Source organism: Solea senegalensis, linkage group LG21 (assembly GCF_019176455.1).
Source record: "Solea senegalensis isolate Sse05_10M linkage group LG21, IFAPA_SoseM_1, whole genome shotgun sequence".
Taxonomy (NCBI): domain Eukaryota; kingdom Metazoa; phylum Chordata; class Actinopteri; order Pleuronectiformes; family Soleidae; genus Solea; species Solea senegalensis.
Window position 1 is genome coordinate 3927587 of NC_058040.1, and position 22256 is coordinate 3949842.

The 22256-nt window shown below is 41.4% G+C and overlaps 2 protein-coding genes across 2 annotated transcripts; one reads left to right on the top strand and one right to left on the bottom strand.

The window, feature by feature from the left end:
- The first annotated feature begins 4347 nt into the window (after positions 1-4347).
- Positions 4348-10024, top strand: c9 (complement component 9). The gene is made up of 11 exons (XM_044011772.1): positions 4348-4424; positions 4543-4633; positions 4909-5059; positions 5145-5286; positions 6469-6607; positions 6731-6958; positions 7374-7614; positions 7718-7837; positions 8143-8318; positions 9104-9338; positions 9514-10024. Exons 1-11 carry the CDS (start codon positions 4351-4353, stop codon positions 9669-9671), a joined length of 1755 nt encoding a protein of 584 aa, XP_043867707.1. The 5' UTR covers positions 4348-4350; the 3' UTR covers positions 9672-10024.
- A 5289-nt stretch (positions 10025-15313) lies between these two features.
- On the bottom strand, positions 15314-17633 carry gas1b (growth arrest-specific 1b). Its single transcript, XM_044053682.1, has one exon. The coding sequence runs from the start codon at positions 17286-17288 to the stop codon at positions 16503-16505; it is 786 nt and encodes a 261-aa protein (XP_043909617.1). The 5' UTR covers positions 17289-17633; the 3' UTR covers positions 15314-16502.
- Between the last annotated feature and the right edge of the window lie 4623 nt (positions 17634-22256).

A 22256-nucleotide genomic window follows, 5' to 3' on the forward strand; every position in this document is an offset into this window, starting at 1 on the left:
AAGGAGTGAGGGACGAGAAGAGGCCGTATGTTCAGGGAGGAAAGCTCGATCACTGCTGACACAGGCACTACATTTCCTCTGCTGTGAACTAGTCCGATTACAGTAAACAGATGGCTGAAAGCAGGTCATCAGCTTCCTCAATATAAATGTTGCTTTTGACAATATGTAATGACTCGGCCTTGTTAATGACCGTTTTTGTATTTGCTGAGTGCCACTTAATGATGTTCCCAGGAAGAAAAATCTTCATGTGGCTCAGGAAGTGATTTGTGCCATGTTTGCAGAAGCCTCAGTGGATGTTTGTTTGGGATAATTAAGAAGGGGAGCTGTGTAAGCAAGAGGGGTTCGGCACAATTAGAAACACCGAGAGCTTGGACTCCATAAAAGAGAAGACGCAAAAACAACACAAACATGACCCGTGTGTAACGAGACGAGGGTAAACATCAGCAGTTGGGGCTGCACTAGCGCGAGTGGTGATGTCAACTTGGCTTCTTCCTGTGAGCGAGTGGGTTTCACTTCTGTAAATGCCTGTTTCTGTCACGATGTGTCACAGTCTGTCTGTGGACACGGGCACAACTGCTCGGAAAAGGGTGCACTGGTGAGGTTAATTTGCTGGGCTAATGTTTTTGTAGTGTTTTGACGAACACAGACTGTTTCACACGCCACACGACATGTTTGTTTATTTATAGTAGATTTATTGGCGGTGTACGCAGGTGTTGCTGGTGCTGTAGTTTGCAGTAATTCCACGTATGGGAGCTGTATGCAGAGTAGTTATAATGGAAGAGCCAATGGGAGTGTACACTCTGTAATTGGTCAAAAAGGAATTATTGATCATTAACCCGTAGTGCTCACGTGGTTGCACCCTGGTGCACTCACCTTGCCTATTTTATATTTCCAATAGCATAGTACCGTGTACTTTTTTAGTACCTGCTCTGACAAGGTTCCAAGTGAGCTGAGGCGACACTATGTGTGACGTTGTGTGCCGTCACAGGAAGAGGCGTGAGCAAGAGTCAAGCAGGATAATGCCGAACTGTAGATGATTTAAAAAGACTTAACAATCCTAAAAATGTGGGTTAATCTCCAACAGTTACCAGGGGAAATGTCTGGGACCATAGGTGTGTGTGTTTAGGTCAAAGTAAAGTTATAATTCATTTTATATTGCATCATATTTTAAGTGGGAGTGGGATAATTGTCACAAAATAGACAATTTTTCTGCTATTTTTGTTCATATAAACCGAGTCAAATTCAAGCTGGCATTTAAAAATGTGAGCACTTTTTGCTCAGGTGTGTTTATAAAGTTGGTGAAAATCATGTCATCAGATTGCCTATGGGTTGTGCTGGGAAGAAGGATATAAGACACATTCTTACAGCCTCCGTTTTAACATAGTAATGTCAAAAAAAGCCAGAATGTTCTGTGTTCTAAGGATTAAAAATCTTACCTAGTGTACCTTTAATGAAAATTGAAACCGCTCAGTCAAGTGATATATGACTAATACAATTAAAGAGCAATACAATACCCATCTGTGACAGGGTGAAATGAGCATGAATTCTTGCATCCACACACAACAACATTGCCCCCTCTCCCAAAAACCCCCTGAAACCCTTACCAAACCAGCTCATCAACACATGAGAGCAGCCAGATGCACCGATCCCATCTATCTTTATTTCAGCAAAACAATTAATATATATATGTATATGTATATATATATATATATATATGTATATATATATATATATATATATATGTATGTATATATATATATATATATATATATATATATATATATATATATATATATATATATATATATATATATATATACATATACATATAAAAGTAGCATATTATGTGTTGTGGGTTGAGAGTGGAAAATGACAGAGAAAAGACAGGAGAGAGAGGAAGGACGCTCTTCCTGGCTTTGTATCCTGCGTTCTGCTGACTGGATTATTGGAGAGGAGCCCCACAGAAACCAGATAATTCTCGAGATGAGAGTCTGTCTTCCTCCACAGTCACCAATGATTGTTTTCCAGAGCCTTTTATGGAGTTTAATGAAATCTCAGTGATTTGACATACCGAGGACAACGGCATCTTTTCTCTGATGATGTTGGCTTGGAATGATGGTTCCTTGTTTTCTCTGTGTGTGATTCATCCTCTGTTTAGATCAGGGGACACACTTCCAGTGCAAACGCATCAGATGTCATGTCAGACATGTTTCGGCTCATGTGGAATTGAGACACATGTAGAGATTCTGGAGTCTGACAGACTTGCAGATGGCACAAAAAGCGGGTTTATTTTTATGATAGAATGCTGACAGAGACAATCTGATGGGAAGTGTCCCTTCTTTCGTTTATGACAGGAAGGACACAATCCAAACATGAAGCATTTAGGGCGTGATTCCTGGCACCAGCTGCCGCCACAGCCAGAACCTAAGATAGCTACTTATCTCCAGTCCATAATTGAGGTAGTCTTAGATTTTTATCCTCTCTGTTTTTTTAACTCTCAGCTGCCATCGCCACTCTTGTCCATTTGAGTCTAAATATACGACATACAGCAGTAGCACAGGTGTCAGTGCAGGAGGCAACGTCACGGTTGCAAGTTTCATCGATTACAGTAAAAACTGAGCAACACGCCGCTCCACAAAATGATTCCACACAGTTACCCCACACACACACACACACACACACACACAAAAAACAGGAAGTCTTTCTAGTCAGGAGAAATATTGGCCAAGCACCTTACCTACCCTCTGGTTTCCTGAGAAAGCTGGGAGGAAACTGCCGAACCTTGTGAAAGTGATGACTTCAGCACATATTTGTGCCTCTCCAGCAGGCCATGACCACATAGCCCCCAGACTACCCCAGCTCTGCCTGCAGATAGAGCGAGAGGCAGAGGACGCAGGGCAGGCCCCAGATTTACTCTGGAGACATCAGGGAATCGTCTGACTGTGTTTATTTAAGTCAGCAGAAAATTTGTGTCAACACGCTGAGTATTCTCTGCTCTACATTCTCAGAGGGATGACTATTAATATGTTAGGCATTTGCCTCTAAACGCTGCCACATTTCTGTGTCCATGACTCACGGCTCACCTGACCATGAACAATAATTTAATCATAGTCCGGTCTACTTTTACCACCTGACTACACCGAGCGGCAGCCTCTATTTGTGTACGTATGTAGTCGCTTATTCACACTGCACTCCCCTCCGTTTGAAGAACAGGGTAATGCACATTCAGCAAAGGCCTCCCAGATCACATGACAGATCATTAGGTGCAACCGTTTGAAAGTTCCTGCACAGGGCACACAAGTCACGCTTTCATATATGTGCGACAAGAGTTTGATGTGGTGCAAACGTGCAGTGTAGTGTGTAAGTGGGGCGCTTTAATTCACCCAAGACACGTAAACAGTGTGTGACTGCATGATGTGGACGCGCAACAATAATATTAATACAGTCTGTTCGACGTTGCCATCTTGTGGACAAAGAGTAGTACTTCAGAACATTCTCTTTGTGCGTTCATCAAACATCTTTGTGAGTCAGTGTGTAAGTGTGACAGGTTGGATTTTTGAAAAGCTTGCTTCAGATGATGACCCAAATGGACCATGGACATGTATCTTGTCAATGTATTACAACAGTCAAAATGTGCTTCTTTAAATATTTGCTGTGCGTCCCTGTAAACCTGCCCAGATGATTACATAATCCACGAAACACAAACATTTACAAATTCTCTGTAGTTAACGGGATTTTTTGTGTATGTCCTTAAAGGAGAACCAGACCTTTATGTTATTTTCTGCCCCGTGAAATGCTGGGATAACTTTTATTGTAACAATTATTCTCATGAATCATTTTTATTGTTTTGAGTTGTATTGAAAGATTACAAAATCCACAGATTACTGTCACATTATTACACATTTGAAATTTAGAAAAGCTAAAATAATATGACTAAAATAAAGACTATAAAGACTAAAATGCTTTCGTTTTCTTAGGCTTGACACAAGATCCAGCACACCAATGAGTATTTCAGGGTTTAGGATTTGACACCATGTGGTTTCACTGGGATTATTTGAGTAGATTTAAAGCGAATAATGCTTAAAAAAACCTAACAAAGATGATATTGAGATATGAGTCACCACTTTGACGTATTATTATAAGAGGCTTTGCTCACACTGTGAGGAACACAGTTTTCAAATGTTCTCAAACAAACACTCTAAACTCTTGGAGTTTCCCAACTCAAAATCAATAACCCTGCACCTGAAATCAAAACTACTGACAGTCATTAGTTGGACAATCATTGACAGAGAGGTCTCTTATAAATAGATGACAAACCCACAACGCCATTTGTATTTTCAAAGGTTCATCATGAGGACTGAGGTTGTTCTCCGGCTGGGCTTCTGTGGCCTGTGTCTGACTCTGGCACTTCTCGGTGAAGGAATGTATGCGTATTTCCTGTTTCGTTTAAGCCCTAAACACAGCACAGACTGTTGTTTTTAATCAAAGTATGGATTTTAGTTTATTGGATACAGTTCTTTGCATCTAATCTGTGTCTTGCAGGGCAGCGGAGCTTCCTGAGCCACCAGCTGTGGATTGTGCGTGGAGCCGCTGGTCAGAATGGAGTGCTTGTGATCCCTGCACAAAAACCAGAGTGAGTCTATTTAAGCTGTGGCCGTCTGCCAAATACAGTTCTGAACCTAGTTTTATGAGTTATCAGTTTCTAGCCTTTCGGCCAGAAACAGAAAAGACATTTTTTTAACGTATTGGGCCAAAATTGACCAGAATATGACTTCCCTGTAGGTACTGGCTTAGCATAGCAGAGAGAGGCCCCTGTAGTCTCTATTACAAGTCCCTCTGTGTTTCAGCAAAAATAAACTCCAGATTCCTCTTGATTTACATTTAAAATGTTTCATTTGTGATCCTTAGAGACGTTCCCGAGGTATAGAAGTGTTTGGCCAGTTTAAAGGTAGCGCCTGTCATGGATCACTTGGGGAGAGGGAGAGTTGTACACCCACGAGTGAATGTCTGCTGCCAAAGTATCCTGTGTGCTCAAACACAGAATTCCAGTGCGAGTCAGGTAATTCAGACTGTTTCACGTCACGTAGTAGTTCAGTGTTTCACGTCTTAGGCTCCTTACATTTAACACAGTCATCTTTGAACAGGTTATTGCATTAAAAAGAGATTGGCGTGCAATGGGGACTACGACTGCGAAGACGGATCAGATGAGGACTGCGATCCGACGAACAAGCCGTGTGGTACAAAAGTCCTGGATACCAATGAGCAAAGCAGGACAGCAGGATACGGGTAAGAGTGAGTCGTGTAAGAACTAAATAAGCAGTGAAGAGGTGTTTAGAGCTCGTGTAGCCCGGCGACATTCCCACACCGCACACAGGACATGATTCATTTCACGGCAAGACAGACGCATCTACCAAAAGGTGCAGAAGTGAATTCCACTGCTCGAAAAAAAACCACGTTGTTCAGCAGTTTGACGGGATCAGCACTTCTTGTGCCCGCCCGTCCCTGGTGTACGCTTATGGTGTACGCACACAAACGCACCCTCAGTAAATATAGTCCTTACCAGAGGATTAGAGCTTCGGGTTAGAGCCCATTTGAAAATGAAAGACACAGCATGCAACTAAAGACAAAGATCACCAAAAGTTACACACTGCAACTTATACTCGGTTTTCTTTGGTTTCAATTGCAAAGCGCTTTGAGAGCTTTGAAAGCGCTGTATAAATGAAATGTGTTATTATTATTGTGTTACATGTTCTTATTATTGTGTTACATGTTCTGAATGTAAAGCACTTTGAGCTACATTCTGTGTATGAAAGGTGCTATACAAATAAAGCTTGTTATTATTATTATTATTAATAATTAATAATAATAATAATAATAATAATAATAATAATAATAAAAATACTTAATAATTAGTAGTAGTAGTAATAATAATACTAATACTAATAATAATAATAATGATAATAACAATGCCACTTAATAATTAGTAATAATAATAATAATAGAAACTGCTAATACTTATATTGCACATACAGTGTGTTGCTTGAATTTAGGAGTATATACATATACTATATACATACATACACTTACATAGCACATGCAAAATCACTTTATGTTATATAAATAGTCATGTTATAATTACATAAAACTTTAAAATGTTTATTATTTATTATTTATTGTCATATTATATAATGGCATTTCCATTTTCTTTTTAAAATAGGGATTGTGATTTAATCTTGGATCATGCACATGATTCATGTCATGTTAACCTGACGATGCCTTTTGCATTGTCCCGGAAAAAGTAAACTAAAACAAATAAATACATATGGCAAACAAAAGCAAATGAATGCGTTTCTCAAAAACAACAAAAACACTCTGCGCTTGTGTCTGTTTACGAGTACCTGAGCAGCATGTGCTCAGGTACTCGTAAAATCATAATGTCTGAAACTGACCATCGTGTCCCTGCACCAGAATCAACATCTTGGGTGCAGATCCTCGAATGAACCCCTTCAACAATGACTTCTTCAATGGAGGATGTAACCATCAGTCAAATCCAAACACACTTCGGAATGACAGGCTTCCCTGGAATGTCGGTGTTCTCAACTATGAGGTCAGCCATGGTGTCATTTTTTGATTTTGTTTAAAATGGTGATGCATATCTCAGGCATTATTCAAAACAAACAAACAAACACAAAAACCTCCCCCCCCAACCCTCTTTTCACTGACTTCCCAGACTCTAGTGGAGGAAACCGTCTCCAGAGAGATTTATGAGGACACACACAGCCTTCTGAGGGAAATGCTGAGAGAGATGACCGTCAAGCTTGATGCTGGACTGTCCTTCAAATTCAGCCCAAGTGAGGATACCATGTCCCAAAACCCAGTGAATGTGAATGTCGGTCTGAGCAAAAAGTATGAGAAGAAAACCATGATCAAGGAGATGTCCGAGTACACCACCATTAAGGTAAACGAAATGTCAGCAACTGAGATTTAGATGAATGCCTACAAAAAGGTTAGTCATTTTCCAAGCGTGTCTAAACCACAATCAGAGATCTGCCTAAGCCAGAAAGAGCTTCACCGCCTCCAGGCTTTTAACCCGCACCAGTAAAGGAGCCCACATCACAATTACATTGGCTACAATTATATTAGCTCTCACTTTTAGAGCATTAAATGGTCGAGCCCCTGGTTACATTTCTGATCTGCTGCAAGTTTATAACCCTGCACGAGTTGCCACTGTATCTGCACTCAGCTGTGAGTGTTGTATTTGCTGTGCTGTTGTTATGTTGTAGTCTACCTTGCCGGTCTGTGGTGTCTTGTATGCATAAATCAAAATCTAAATATACCTTGTATGTACATATACCTGTGTCCTCTGTCCTCAGAACAAGAGCTTCATGCGAGTGAAGGGCAGATTACAGCTGAGCACCTACAGGCTGCGCTCTCGTAACCTCCAGGTGGCTGATGAATTCCTGGAGCACATCAAGTCTCTGCCTTTGGCATATGAGAGGGGCATTTACTTTGCCTTCCTGGAAGATTACGGAACCCACTACACTAAAAACGGGAAGACCGGTGGTGAATATGAGTTGATCTATGTTCTCAACCAGGACACCATCAAAGCAAAAAGTATGTGTCATTTTCCCTGAAACAACAGAAAAAAACAAACAAAAAAAACCCAACAATTTTTGTTGCAATCAGCACTCATCTTTGTACATTTTGATTCCTGCAGATCTGACGGAGAGAAAGATTCAAGAGTGCGTCAAATTAGGCATCACAGTAGACGTTGTCGGAATAGCAAAAGGGAACTTGAACCCTGAGGACTGTGATGATGTCAAGACAACACAAGAAGGTCTGCCTAACTTTTTTTTAACTGATCACACTTGAGTAGAAAGTGTGACATGTAATGTAGAAAGTTAATATTTGAATAGTAGCTCGACCTCTGGATTTGTTTAGTCTTAGTATCGTGATCCGACACCATAGGTACATTTAAAACTTGTAAAGGTGACTGGCCCAAATTAGAGTTCAGGGGTTAGGGTTAAAAACCTGAACATTAACCTCTGTTTTTTAATGAGAACATACATTTAATGGTGGTCTACATCAATGCATCTGTCTATAGGACGTCACTAAAGAGTTTATCTGCTGCTGATATATTAGATAATATTCACGGAAAGGCCATGGTGGACGAGGTGATGACGTCAGTTAAAGGAGGCTCTCTGGAAAGTGCTGTCGCTATGAGAGCCAAGCTGAATCGAGACGGGGTGATGGACATCGCAACCTATCAAACCTGGGCACGGAGCATCACTGACGCCCCGGCACTTATCAGCAGTGAGGTAGGAAGTGCAGGTTGGCAGAGTGAGGCAGTGATCATCACTATTTAAAAACCTGACATCCACATCAGCCTCCGACTGCTTCAGTGTTTACACACTAGGGAGAGATCATGATCAAAATCCATCCATTCGTCCATTATCGACTGCTTTTTGAGGGTCGCGGTGGGTGCTGTGCCAATCTCAGACAGACGGGGTACACTGTGTACAGTTTGCCCATCCATCACAGGGACAAATCCCCTTATTGCATGTTATTGGACTGTGTGAGCAAGCCGGAGAACCCGGAGAAAACCCATGCACACAAGGGGAGAACATGCAAAGTCCATGCAGAAAGACCCCTGTTTTGACCAAGTCGCCAACCCAGGTCTTCTTGCTGCAAAGGCAAGAGTGCTAACTACTAAATTATCAAAATTATACCTGCTGAATAAACAGCATTAGCGTTTGTACTTTTACACTTCATTCTGCACATCTTATTTCATGTTACAGCAGCGCGAGTAGTGTTTCGATTCACTCAGCTAAAATTAAATAACTAACAAATGTGCTTAGTTTTTGTCTTTGTAAATTCATTCCATCATGGCTTCATATGGAGTGTATTTATTTTTTAAAGGTTATATTTGAGACACAATACTTAAACTATTCTAAACTAACTCATTTTAAAAACAAAAAGTCAAAACTATTATATCCTGGCAGTGGTGTTTTGACTCTTTTTATGACATCATGTGAGCCGTGTTACCCACTTATCATGATGTGACCAGTAAACTAATGCAAATCCTCTGCTGTTTCCCCGACAGCCTGAACCCATATACATGTTAATTCCACTGGACATGCCTGATGCCAACACCAGGATAGCCAACCTGAAGCAGGCCACGTCCGATTACGTGGCCGAGTACAACGTGTGTAAGTGCAAGCCGTGTCACAACGGAGGCTCGCTCACTCTGCTCAATGGGAGGTGCATGTGTCTGTGCCCTCACCTGTTTGAAGGCATGGCCTGCCAGAATTTCAAGGGCGATAAATCTAAACACCAGTGTAAGTGAAACACAGTGTCTACCATCCAGATACACAATTGTATATATATATATGTATATATATATATATATATATATATATATATATATATATATATATATATATATGTATATATACATATATATATATATACATGCGTTTTTTTGTGTGTGTTCATTTGAACAATGTTCAACAGCTACAAGACCAGATGTTGATCAGGAGGGTAACTGGACATGCTGGTCCGCCTGGTCCAACTGCAGCGGAGGGAAACGCACAAGATCACGCAGTTGCAACACAGACGGACTGAGTGGGGCCGAGTGCAGGGGCGACACCAGCGGTGAAGAGTTCTGCTGAGGAGGGACACACACGTGCAAACTCACAAAGATTTGAACTCATGAGGATGTTTTTTTTTTTGTCTTTGAGAGCTTAGGAGAACAGTACCATCTGGAGGTTGATAACAGACAATGCAGTTCATATAATTGTTTTTTTTTTATCATTATTTGTTGATATGATATTAGTTTATCTTTGTAATTTTAAAAAACAAGTCGAAGTACAATGTACGAGTTGTTAATACAGTGTGTACAACAGGCCTTCTGTTATTTATTAGTAGAAATGACACAAATCTAACACGTGTTGATTGTAACGTGTGTCCTTTTCATGTTTGTTTGTGACAACTCGAAACAATAAATCCAATGAAACTGTTCTCAGACCAGTTTAACGCGAACGTCAGTGCTGTCTGTCAACCTGGATCGTTAAGTCATTAATCAGACATAGATATTTTTTTTTTTCTCCAGGAACAATAGTGTGTCTTTCAGCCTCAGTTCACTTAAATAGGTGTTGGCTCAGACATGTATTAATGGGATAATAACTCATCTCTAAAAGCACGGACACATTCCACTTGGCTGTGCACTGCAAACAAGAACCAGATGACGAGGCTGGATGGAGAGAGGGGTGAACAAGACAGATCAGAGAATAAGATGTTGGACAACAAAAAGGAACTAATCACACATAGACATTAAGACATTTCTGGTTGCCTTTAGGTGTTTTAAGTGGTGTGCATGTACTGTACACACAGATATATGGTGACATGAAAGTTACAAACATTAGCTTTTAGCAACATTAGATGTTTTTGTCTTGTCTTTCCACATAAGTGCCATAATTCAAAATAGCACAAATACAAACTTAATGTACCTGGTCTGGTTGAAATGTCGCAAATGACTTAATTATTTTTTAGGCAAACAAAAAGTTTATTGATAACCTGTAATGTGCCGTATATTACAGATTATAAGAAATTGTAAATTGCTTTATTTAGATCCAGCTGTTACATCCTTGTCCTGAGCTGTGATCCACATCCTTTTTCTTTGCCTTTTGTGAAAGAGCACAACTTTGTGTAACTTTGTGTAAAATCATTCCCACCTTCTTCTTTTTTTTTTGCTGTAATGCTTGTGGATTTGCAGTCACAGTGGGCAAAAAGGCTTACTGGCATATTTGCTCAGCCTAACCACCTTTGATTTTGTGTTTGCTCTTGGATTTAGACTCAGCCATTTAGCAACAACACTGCAGGCAGCAGCACTATAGCACTACGACTACACACTTGTACAACATTTGGGAATCTGCACAGACCTGTAAAGGGGAAACCGCCAGGATATACACATTTTCTTTTCACCTTTCTTAGAGGATTTACTCCGAAGAAGAAGAAGAAGATGTTAACTGCCATAAAAGAACCAAACAAAATATTCCCGGAGTAGAGCTTAGTTAAAATTAACAAACCTCAACAGTATTAGTCGTCCTGAACTCACGTGATTTATGACTTTTTCCTCTCTGGGAATATCACCTCCTGTCATCACTTAAATAGAAAAGGAGTTAAAGTCCTAAACATTTAGTGTGTGTGTGTGTGTGTGTGTCTGGTGGAGGAGGGGAGGGGTGATAAATGCATGCTTGAGGAGTAACCACTGGGGGTGGTGGCCCCTGGCCTTTAGGTTGTCAGCATAATGGAGTAAAACTTTGCAACCTTATTGAGCTCCAGGGAGACCCCATTCAGTCCGGACAGAAACCCAGCCTCAAGCCATTATCTTAGCCTAAAATGTTTTGTTCTTGCTCCGGCCTTCGATGGAATCGTGGGCACAAAATAATGAACCTCTCTGCATCGATTGACTGCCCAATTGTCTTTTTTTTTTACTAATATTTACTCACACTAAAAAAAACACACTAAGAACAAGTGAAAAGGCTAAGAAATTATATTCCTTAGCCTTCTATATTTGTTATTTTAGACACATTAAATGTCATTAAATGGAAAATCTCACGTATGTTATTTTTAATGTGTTTGGACGAATCATCATTGTACTGCATTTATGCCTCACAAACATAAAAAAAAAACATGCTTTAAATAATCATGCTAGAAGGAAAATAAACAGAAAAGATGCTGTGGATTGTGTTGTGTTAGAACTTCAGCTCCAGCCGTCCTCTCTTTGAAAGTAGTTTCTCACAGGCTGCAGAAAGCCACGTTTGCTTTCCAAATGCAAACCCATTGTTGTCTCATCTCATAAACATATAGTCCCTGCTCTCAGCGAGGAAGAGGTAAGGGATGTATTTTTTTCTACAAAAGCCCTTAGAAGGGTGTGAAAGGAGCCCCCTCTCACTCCTAAACGCCTGGTCACAGTAGGAGTTGCCCCCTGCCTACTTGCCTGGGTCACGAAAGGCATTGAAGTTTTAAAGGGCTGCTACGGCAGATTACTCCACACAGCTGTCCCAGCACCGTGGAAATGAAGTTATGCCCCTTGTCAGCTATGTTTTGTTCCTCCTCCTCCTCCTCCTCCTCCTCCTCCTTTCTCGCTCCCTGAAAACGTTGCACTGCTGCTCTTTGGCTGGGATGCAGGAGGGAGACATGGGAGGCCACTGCAAGCCACTGCAGATTGAGAAAACCTGTGCTGATTGGTTGATTAAATGCTCCCTCTGTGCGTCGTTATTCAGAGAGGATTGAAACCCCCTGACATTCAGCCCAGTTCAGCCCTTTCCACCCAAACCAGACCCTTCCCCCATGAACCCCCCCAATCATAAATCAGCCCCTCCTCCACCTTTCCCACCTCACTAAAAAAGCTAGAGTCCTGCCTTATTATTGCGAGTCTCTGGGGTCTTTACACTTTGCTTTTCCCCTCATTTTCTTTAGCCTATTGATGAAAATTGAGCCGAGATCCGAATCGGCAGCGGGTTAAGTTTAAAGCTAAACTGTGATACTCAAAAAAAGGGAAGAACACAGTGTTTACTGTGAGAAAGGAACTTTTAGAGGCAAGAAAAACTAAAATAATACATAAAATGCATATACACGGACGTTTACCTGCAACAGTATCACTCAACTTGATTTGACAGCAGCTTGGTGCCGTCAGTAAATTTCCGAGTAGCTCAGTGGGTTTCACCACAACAACAACAACTCTTGGTAAACAATAATAAAGGGTTTTTTGTGACATTTGCACTGCAGGGTGATTTTTGTTTAATTATGCATGTAAACACAACCAGCGGCTTCAGTTTAAATGGTAATCGGTGTATATTTATATCGCACATTTTCCATCACAGATCTTTCATTCACACGCGACGCGGGGTTAAATGTCTTGCCCATCGACACATCGGCGCGTAGACTATAGCGGAAAAACCCACAATCGACAAAAAGTTGTCGTAAGGTTGTCTGAGGGGGAGAAATCAAGTTGGCTAACCCAAGTGGATTGTTGAAGCTGTAGTACACGTGTATACGCCAGGCCTGTATGTGGCGCTATAACGCTGAAATAGGAATTCAACAAAAAAAGATGAAAAGAAAGAAAGAAAAGGATAAAGCTCCAAACTCCACACACAAGAAGAAGACGATGCGCGACGGCAAAGATGTCAAAATGCAATAGCAAGAGGAGTGGGGTTTTGACGCCGTCGCTTTTCCCAAAATGAGGAAAACCATGTTTTCCAAGAGTAGCATGGGGCTCCTGAAAACGCTGGTTCAATGGGAATAAAAAGCTGATTCAATTCAAAATACACTCGTTCTCACGTGTTTGGGTCCTGATTATTTCAACTCAGGCAACTCAAGTGAACAGCAGTGTTCTGTGCAACTGCACCATTACAGCCGCTGCAAATGCATCGTGTAGAGCTGCAACAATTAATGTTGTGGCCGAGTCTTTTCTCTATATAATTTGAAAGATCTATAAAGTCAAAGTGCAAACTATAAAGCTTCAAGTCTGTCCATGCCTCTGCTTAGTTTCAGACCTGTTGCACCTTCAAAATCAATAGCTATCAGGAGGTGTGTGCTCTGGACACATAAATCACACCGCGCTTCATTTCTCTGTTTCAGCCTCATGACAGCGTCTTTCTTTGGGCTCACATGAATCAAACCGAATAAGAAGCACGTCTCTGTATTTCGAGACCGGGAATTTCCAAATGTGCTCACCAGGAAAAAGTCAGTCTGGTGGCTGAGGTGGTTTGAAAATGTTTAGTAATGTTCCACTGGGACTCTGAGAGGAAGAGAGTCATTTCATTGCCAGCGAGACTGATGTCAGCCACTGAGAGGCAGACCCAAATAAACGCCATATCGTCCACAACATAAAGCTTCAGCTAACTTCCATACAGTGCAAACACTGGAGGATTCAGGGCGGTGGCAGAAGGAAGGTTTGTCTAAGCAATGGTTTGAGTTATGATGAGGCAATATTTAATGAGGTTCCAGTCCACGCTCATAAGGCCCCGGTTGACTCTTTTCAGTCTCAGCATGGAAAAACACACAACATTCCTGTTTTCCTCTGGTGCCAAAAGTTAATTGAAAACATTTCAGGGCAAAGTATAGTCTGGGGGCCCCCATATGACTCTCATCCCTTCATTATCCCCAACAATAATAAAAAGGCATTACAATTATTAATGGTTGGAGGAGAAGGCCTGCGCTCTTAAAGAGACAGTGGCAGTTTTTTTTTTTTTCTCTTCACTTTTCAAAACAAAAGAGCTCAAAAATGCCTGGAAAACTTTGAGTGGAGGATTTACTATTTGGGTCATCCCTTCATCCTGCAGATACTCAATAGATATTGTAATAATCAATGTGACTAATCGAACTGATCCAACTCATCGAACTGTAGAACAAATAAAAGGCCGGAGCAGAGAGAACATAATTAAACCCGGACTTTCTCACACAGCTCTGTTTTCGTCAGTGGAGAGTTCTCCTCACGCTCCCCCACTCCCTGAAGAGGGTGTCAGGGGGAAGAGTGTGAATGAAGTGCCCCCACATTGTGCCGCCTCACCATTGTGTGTTTTGCATCTCCATAATAGAGGTGCCACTCGACTTCTCATCCAATCAATGGGGGCTGGGGGCATCTCTTTTGCCTGGAAAAGCAACATGGCTGCCATCAATGGTTTTCAAGAGCCATCGTCAGAAAATCAAGGAGTGCATTCGAGTTGGAGGACTCATAAAAACTGTGTCACCGCTGTTAGCAACTCAGACTGAAAGCTTTAGTTTTAGTTAAATAGTCACTTTTTAATAGATTTTGGTTGAGCCCTAATATACACATTTGTCTTCATGCACTTAAAGAAATGAGATAAAGTGTGTTTATCTAATTACGTGTGTTTATCTTCTTCTTTTAGGTAAAACAGCTGATTTTCTTATCAAACTATCACCACCACTTGAAGTATATTTATTTTGAATGTGGGTGAATCCGCCGTTAACGTGAAAAGCGGAGGAATTTCAATAGAAAGAGTTGTTGTGGATAAGGTCTCTCACCAGATGTTTTACAGTAACACACATGGAATAAAGCTCAAAACCACATCACTGAAATGAAATGATTACTCTAGTTTCTACAGCGGTGGATAAATGATTATTTTAAATCCCATAAGCAAAGATATAGACGTGGTTGTTATTCACCACAGCACAGTTTCAACATAAATCTACTTAAACATGTCAAAAATAACGTGGAATTGAGCTAATAGTGACTTCTTCGGGAATAATCTTTTCAAAACAGGGAAAATGGAGACAGCTTCTATCATTTTGAAACTCTTGTTTATTTCATGTGCAATGTACATTCAGAGGAGTGTGTTAATAATGAGCACTGATCTCCACTAACCCCCTTTCCTTCAGTTATGACTTAAAGACACGTATATGAGGTGAAGACCAAGGAACAGACCGAACACTTTTTTGGCTCCGTTCGTGCAGCAAATCCCCGCTCCAGAGGAGGAGTTTACCTTTCTCTCCTCTGTTTGAACAGCTCACAGGAACTAACAGATTATACCTTGTGCAAACATCCATGTTTACAAGGTCAAGTGCATCGCTCTTAGGAGCTGATTTCCCCCCCCCTCCCCTCCCCTCCCTCCCAGATGCATGAACATGCCCGCTGTTTCAAGACAAGTTTTAGTGGCTTATATCAACTTTGGTTTTTAATGAAGGGGTTGTGGAGAAAGTCTCAGTGCAGCTGGGAAAGCTGTTTTCACAGATGCGGCCACTTACTGGTGAATACAAAGTGACTTTCGGGCACTTTTACACATATCCGTTTTCCCTTGTGTGGACAGAATGCAGTAACAGACTCAGCTACAGTGCAAATCTCTCGTTACTTATAAACAAGTCTTTCAACCGCAACAATAATCTTATACAATATACTGTACAATTTACCTTTATAAAGATGTATATACACATTAAAAACATGGTCTGACACTGGCCAAAATCACAAAAGTTAGCCTTTAAAATGATGTGAAAGCCTTCGTAAACACACAGGCAACAATGTTATTTTAAAGAGAGATGTTCACCACTACCACTGTAACGTGACCATGATGTGGGTGAGGGCTGCAGATGTCTGCCATGCAGTTGTGTTTTTGAAATGGCTGGTTGTAAATGGGTGTTAGAAACAAACAAACAAAGAAATAGCAACTGTATCGGACAGATATCAGCAGCAATTCAAGGCTTTATCAGTGATATTGGAATCATGGACACAGAAAAGTGTGTCAAGCCATCCCTAAACATGATAAATGTCTGTTTGTTTGTGTAGCTCATACAGATATGAACTGCTGAACAACTTGCCTTTGAAATGAGCGATAAACAGCAAACGCCCCCAACTTGTACACATCTGTGTAGAGGAGTAAAATCTTTGGGCAGAATTTAAAAACCAAACTTTTTTTTTTGTCTTAAGGCAAACATGGCAGACATATTCTTCAGACGCGTGTTCATTGTGGCAGCAGCCTTTTTCACAGAAATTGGGTTAAAAATAAAATGGTGGTCAGGATTGTGAGCACACTCCGAGAAAAAGGTGTGGAGGAGTCACTCGAGCTGTCCACATACAGATAATCCCCCTGGTCGATGTAATCGTCCTCAGAGTCGTCTTCAGTGTCTGAAAACCCGCTCCCAGCGAGCCTGTCGGTGGAATCATAGCAGAAAGTTTTCATGCTGACCTTTATGTACTCGCATATGTTCCTTTCCGTGCCATCGCACACACAAGTGTCGAGCTGCTGCGCCTTGGGTATGGAGCGCATGTTGGCGATCACCCTGCGGCAGCCATCCGAGCACCTTTCCCCACCGAAGAGTTTCCGACAGTGGAATAAATAATCCCTCATGGCGGAGCTGCAGGACGCGTCCGCCTCGCACTGCCGCCGCGCCTCCGTGCAGCCCATAGTGCTGGTCCGCGGCAGACACGGCTCGATGGCTTGTTTCGTGCCCCGGCACACCGAGTCCTGAGCGCAGTCGCAGTCCTCCAGAGCCGGGCCGCTCTGGGTGAGGTTGAGCTGGATCAGAGACGATATGCAGTGGCTGGGACACTTCTTGAGTTCTCCGGTGAGGACAGACGCGCACGCGTAAAGGTACTGATCGTACGCGTAATGGCACTCCGGCTCTCCATGGCACTTGAGGATGGCTTTCCAGCAGACCAGCCGACGGCTGTGGTTCGGAGACCCGGAGACACAGACAACGTTGGTTAGGACGAACACGCTGCATATGAAAACAACTGCGCGCTCCATCAATGTGGCACGACTTGCCATTTCCTGGTAGAGTGGATTTCAAAAAAGTTGAACTTCTCTAGTCCCATCACGCTGCGTAAAAACCGCGTTCGTCCTTAATGCTTCCATATCGCGTCACAGTTTGAAGTCACCAACAGGCAGCAGCGGAGCGGGGACGGCGGCACCGTCACACTCATGTTAGGATGTGCAGTAGTTTTACTTCCAAGCGTGTTTTCTGTTTGTCCACAAGTTTCCCCAAAGACGAGCGACGAGGTTTCCAAAACGCACAGACTTGTCGTCCACTGTCGATCAAAGTGGGAGAGAGAATCTCGTACGCGGTCAGCTCTGGCCCGCTTTCACTCACAGCAGAGGTTTATGTGATGAGGGCTGTGTAGTGATGGGCTGATTAGGTTCCTGCAACAACCTCGTCCCATTGGTCCGATAAGCTGCTGTGTTTCTGACGTCACATGCGGGCAATGACGCAAACCACTGTTTTTAAACTTGAGGGAAGAGGAAGATTTTGGTTAATGTATATTAACAGTATATAAAGCGGTGTGTTAGTTTGGAAATGTGCTATACATGTTTTTATTACTATTACCATTACTAATTTACATTTAGTAGTAGTATTAGAAGTATAGCTATTGTTGTTGTGGTAGTAAATAAATCAGCTCTACAACTTGGTAGACTTTTAATTAAACAGAAACCAAAACTTTAAGTCAAAAGGGATATATGGGGAAAAAGTTTCTAAAAATGTGTGTCAAAATTTGCATAAATCAATACATGTTAATAATAATGTTCAAGAAGCGAAAAGTGTAAACATTTCGTCTCATGTTACTTCTTGACAAACTCTAGAACAGGGGTCTCGCAAGCTCCCAGTATAGCTCACACTTTTATCCAATCAAACTCTAAACTAAACACTAAATCATTATTTGCCAATTAATTGTCAAACAGTTGCCCTGCTATCAGTGTGATGTGTGTGTCAAATCAAAGTGCAGAACAAGACTGTCTTATTGAATCCATGCAGTGCCAGTTTAATTAAATGGTTTGAGTATACGAGAAAGAAATGCATATAAAATGTACATGGAATTAGGTGTGCTATTTTTGTTACGTGAGTGGTAGACACCAACATTTTGTAAATGTTCTGGCAAAACAAGCTTATAGAACAATATTTTATCTGAATTCTTAAATGCTCCCCGTGTAAGAATTGGTGACGACAACGGTCTAACAAATGGAGGACTCATCTGCTCACCCCCTCCCTTTCGCTGAGCACCACAGGGTACGACAGTGGCCCTCACTCACCAGGAAGGATGTCGTTGTCAAACAGTATGTCGGAGTCATCCATCAGCCCGTGAGGTTCTCACAGAAACACATGTTTTAAAGTGTTATTTATTGTGTTTGTTTGTTGAGGGTCACAGTTATTTACCACAGTGAGGATTACAGGATTATGAGGTGATGCTTTCTCTTCATGTGAGTAGAAAGAACGTGTCTGAAAATGTGTCATGGCTGGTTTGTCCATTCAGGCTAAATATCACTGGAAGATGGTGAAGCACATACTCTATGTGTAGTATATTCAAATTCTGCCAGTAAATCCTCCTACATGTTACATGCTGGACCTTTAATAATTCACATAATGATTGTAGTTAAACACTAGAACAACACATTGAATTGCAGGCTGAAACAACAGCTGGTCTAACACACAGAGCTCCTGTTTTAACCGTCCCCCTATGAAACATAACAAGTCTTCTGATCATCTCACATCCACACCAATTACCAGAGGCCTTCACGCAAGAACTGTTAAAGAAAAAAGGCACAGTTGCCTCTTTTTTTGATGATTTAAGTGTGAAACCCTAATCACCCAGCACTTTACCTTTTGGTTAAGGGTGTTTCCTATTTCCCTGTACAATAACACTTCACAAGAAGAAAACAACGAGGTGTGAAGAGCAACTGCAATCACAATCTCATGATCGGTGCTGATCACCGTGTGGCCGACAGAACCAGGCGTACGACAAGAATCCACTCAGTCACTGTGTGTGTGTGTGTGTGTGTGTGTGCTCCTGACCCCATCACATCACCACAATATGACCACTAAGAGCTGGCAGCTCCCAGAGGAACCTCAACCCTCCTGATGCCAATTAGAGAGATTAGAGAGGAGTCAAGACAAGTGCAAAGGAGATTCTTAGCCAAATAAACACCCCCACTCTCCCACCCTCTCTTTTCTTACAGCTGGCATACCAGAGCAACAGGCTGACTGCAGTTTAAGAGCAACATCAAAGTGGAGTTTGGCGAAAGCCCCAAATGGTGAATTGGTCAAGGGTCTCCATTAACTACAAAGAAACTGATATCATGCCAAAGACAACACACACACACACACACACACACAACATTTACATGATGATTATTGTGCTAGTCCAACTTAACACAACCTTTTAAAATACATTCGATCAAATTTCACGATAATGGACTGGATTGAAATGAATTGTGCGTGCACATGTTCAGTCAGACTCAAACTGACAACGAGGAATCCAGAGCGGTATGTTTTTGACTCACAAGGAGATTGGATTTTAAATGATTGAATATTTTGAAGTTAATGCAGCCTTTTTCAAACTGTGAGGCGGGCCCCCCTGGTGGGCCATGGAGACTTTCCAGGGGGGGCGTGAGTTCTGTTTTTTTTAAGTCCTAACTAAAGTTTAGCAGGCGGAACTTTTGGTCTCGCTGTAACCCGGACTTATTTAAGTGACGTACCACAACAAAATCTACACTGGTGACAAGGTTTGGATAATAACAAAAAAAAAACTGTGCAATGTTTCGGAAACTAACAACAAGCCAACGTCAGCCGAACTTATTGATATTGGTAAAGTATTCTTTGTTATCAAAATGTACATATTGTTGAAAAAATGACGCTATTATAGTTATAATTGCACATTTCATATTTTTATTTGAAAATTGCTTTCTCACAAAACAATATTGAGGTTATTTGTATTACTAAAGCAAAACTTGTTATTTGAGATTATTGAAAGAAAACTGAAACATTTCTTCTTATATTGATTCAATAAATGTTATACTTGACACATTGTTACAATTCCGTGAGAGTCGCGGGGCCCCCGGGAAATTTCTTCCTCCAAAGGGGGGCCCAACAGAAAAAGTTTGACAACCACTGAGTTAATGGATGGTAGAAAGACACAAAATGGAGTAATACTAACAAGCTGGAATGGGTATATACAGAGTTTGACACACTTCATTCAATAAAACATTTCCTCTCTGGTGCCTGTTTACTGGGACCATATGTATATATATATATGTATATATATATATATATACATATACATATATATATATATATATATATATATATATATATATACACATATATATACATATATATGTAGATATATATATATATATATCTACATATACATATTTTTATATATATATATGTATATATGTGTGTATATATACATATGATATATATATATAAAGTGGACACAGTTTCATGGTTTGCCATTTGAATCTAACCAGGACATTAGAATATACTGATTAAACACCAGGAGGCGACTGCCCTGGTGGCAAAAACAACTTTGAATGGAAGATTGAATGGGAGTGGGGAAATGAGAAGTTAACCATCCCAATCACTAGTTTGTGCTCTTCATCAATAGAACATGGTGTAAATGTAGTCAATTATGTCCCATTTAGAGGGAAATAGACAATAAAGCAGAGCACATGGACACCATTGTGAGTTCCAGCTGGTTGCAGATGACATCCGTGACGTCCGTGCATTTTCAGGTGTAAAACAGGAGTTTAGATTCTCACAGGTGACTTCATTACTGGTTGATGCTGACCTGCCCTCAACCCTGATCCTATAGAAGGAGAAACATACCGTAACCAGCGAAGGGGGTGCAAGCAAGAACAGAGAAAGAAAGCGGGTCGACACAATGAGTGCTATTCTATTTGTTCACTGTTTGGGTATTTGAGGTTGTTTTTGCTCATTGCAGAGCAAGGACTATGAGGTTGGCAGTTAATTCGAGCCCTGGCTCCTCCAGCCTGCATTCCAAAGTGTCTTTGGGCAAGACACTGAAAACCAAAGCGCTCCGAGAGGCAATGCAGGGCAGCCGGGTTGTCAAAAAATCGGTACTTAGTAAATTGATATTAAAATTATTATCAGATTATATACTCACACCGACAGTGCTGTCGTCGGTAACGTGAACAGACGCTGTTATTTAACAGGATAACACAATTATTCGAGTCTGTTTTTTTTCAGTGTTACGTTTCTCTTAAAATCCCAGACTGACGCTGAGCGACGTTGATCTGCAACAAGGCCGATGAAAATGTGGTGACAAGTCACACGAAGCGAAAAGTCTACCTCGTATCAGGGTATCGAATTTAAACCTGTGACGACCCTACCGGGCGGCGTGCGAATGATGTGTGATCGTCAATAGATGCATTGTCTGAACGTGTTAATGGGTGTGAATGGGTGAAAAGCAAAACTGTTGAGTAAATGGCTTTGAATGGCCATCAAGACTGGCAAAGTGCTACGTAAATACAGACCATTTGGACTTCAACAAAGCTCTCCTCTCAACTAAAGAACACTTTCCTGGCCACGCTTACATTTCGCTTTTAACGGCGACTCCATAATGCTTAGCAGATCCAAAATCCCATCAGTGCTGGACGTCAGCCAGATAAGAACAACGGCCAGATTCAGTGGAGCCAGCGCGGCTCTGTATGATGGAGCAGCCAGCTGTTCTCCCCCTCACTGTACCTCTTAAATGACTCTAATACATCATTTACGTTTTTCTTTTTTCTTTAAACTGTCGTATCAAACTTCTCGCAGTGTTCTGGGTTAAACACGTGGCCAGTTTCTTTACAGCCGGCCTTCATTGAAGAGAGTATGCGCGGATACTGTATGTATCCTGTACATGCAGTTGTTTCATGGCCACGAGCGCGAATGTAATCGAGTTTCCAGGCGCGGAATGCAGTTCCCGAGAGAGGATTCGTAAATACCCTCGCAGAGACAGA

Excerpts from the sequence above, each read along its gene's own strand:
- c9 (XM_044011772.1), top strand. The coding sequence starts at position 4,351 with ATGAGGACTGAGGTTGTTCTCCGGCTGGGCTTCTGTGGCCTGTGTCTG. Across the intron at positions 5,287-6,468 it reads AGCAGGACAGCAGGATACGG|AATCAACATCTTGGGTGCAG; the intron begins GTAAGAGTGAGT and ends TCCCTGCACCAG. Across the intron at positions 7,615-7,717 it reads GGACACCATCAAAGCAAAAA|ATCTGACGGAGAGAAAGATT; the intron begins GTATGTGTCATT and ends TGATTCCTGCAG.
- gas1b (XM_044053682.1), bottom strand. The coding sequence starts at position 17,288 with ATGGCAAGTCGTGCCACATTGATGGAGCGCGCAGTTGTTTTCATATGC.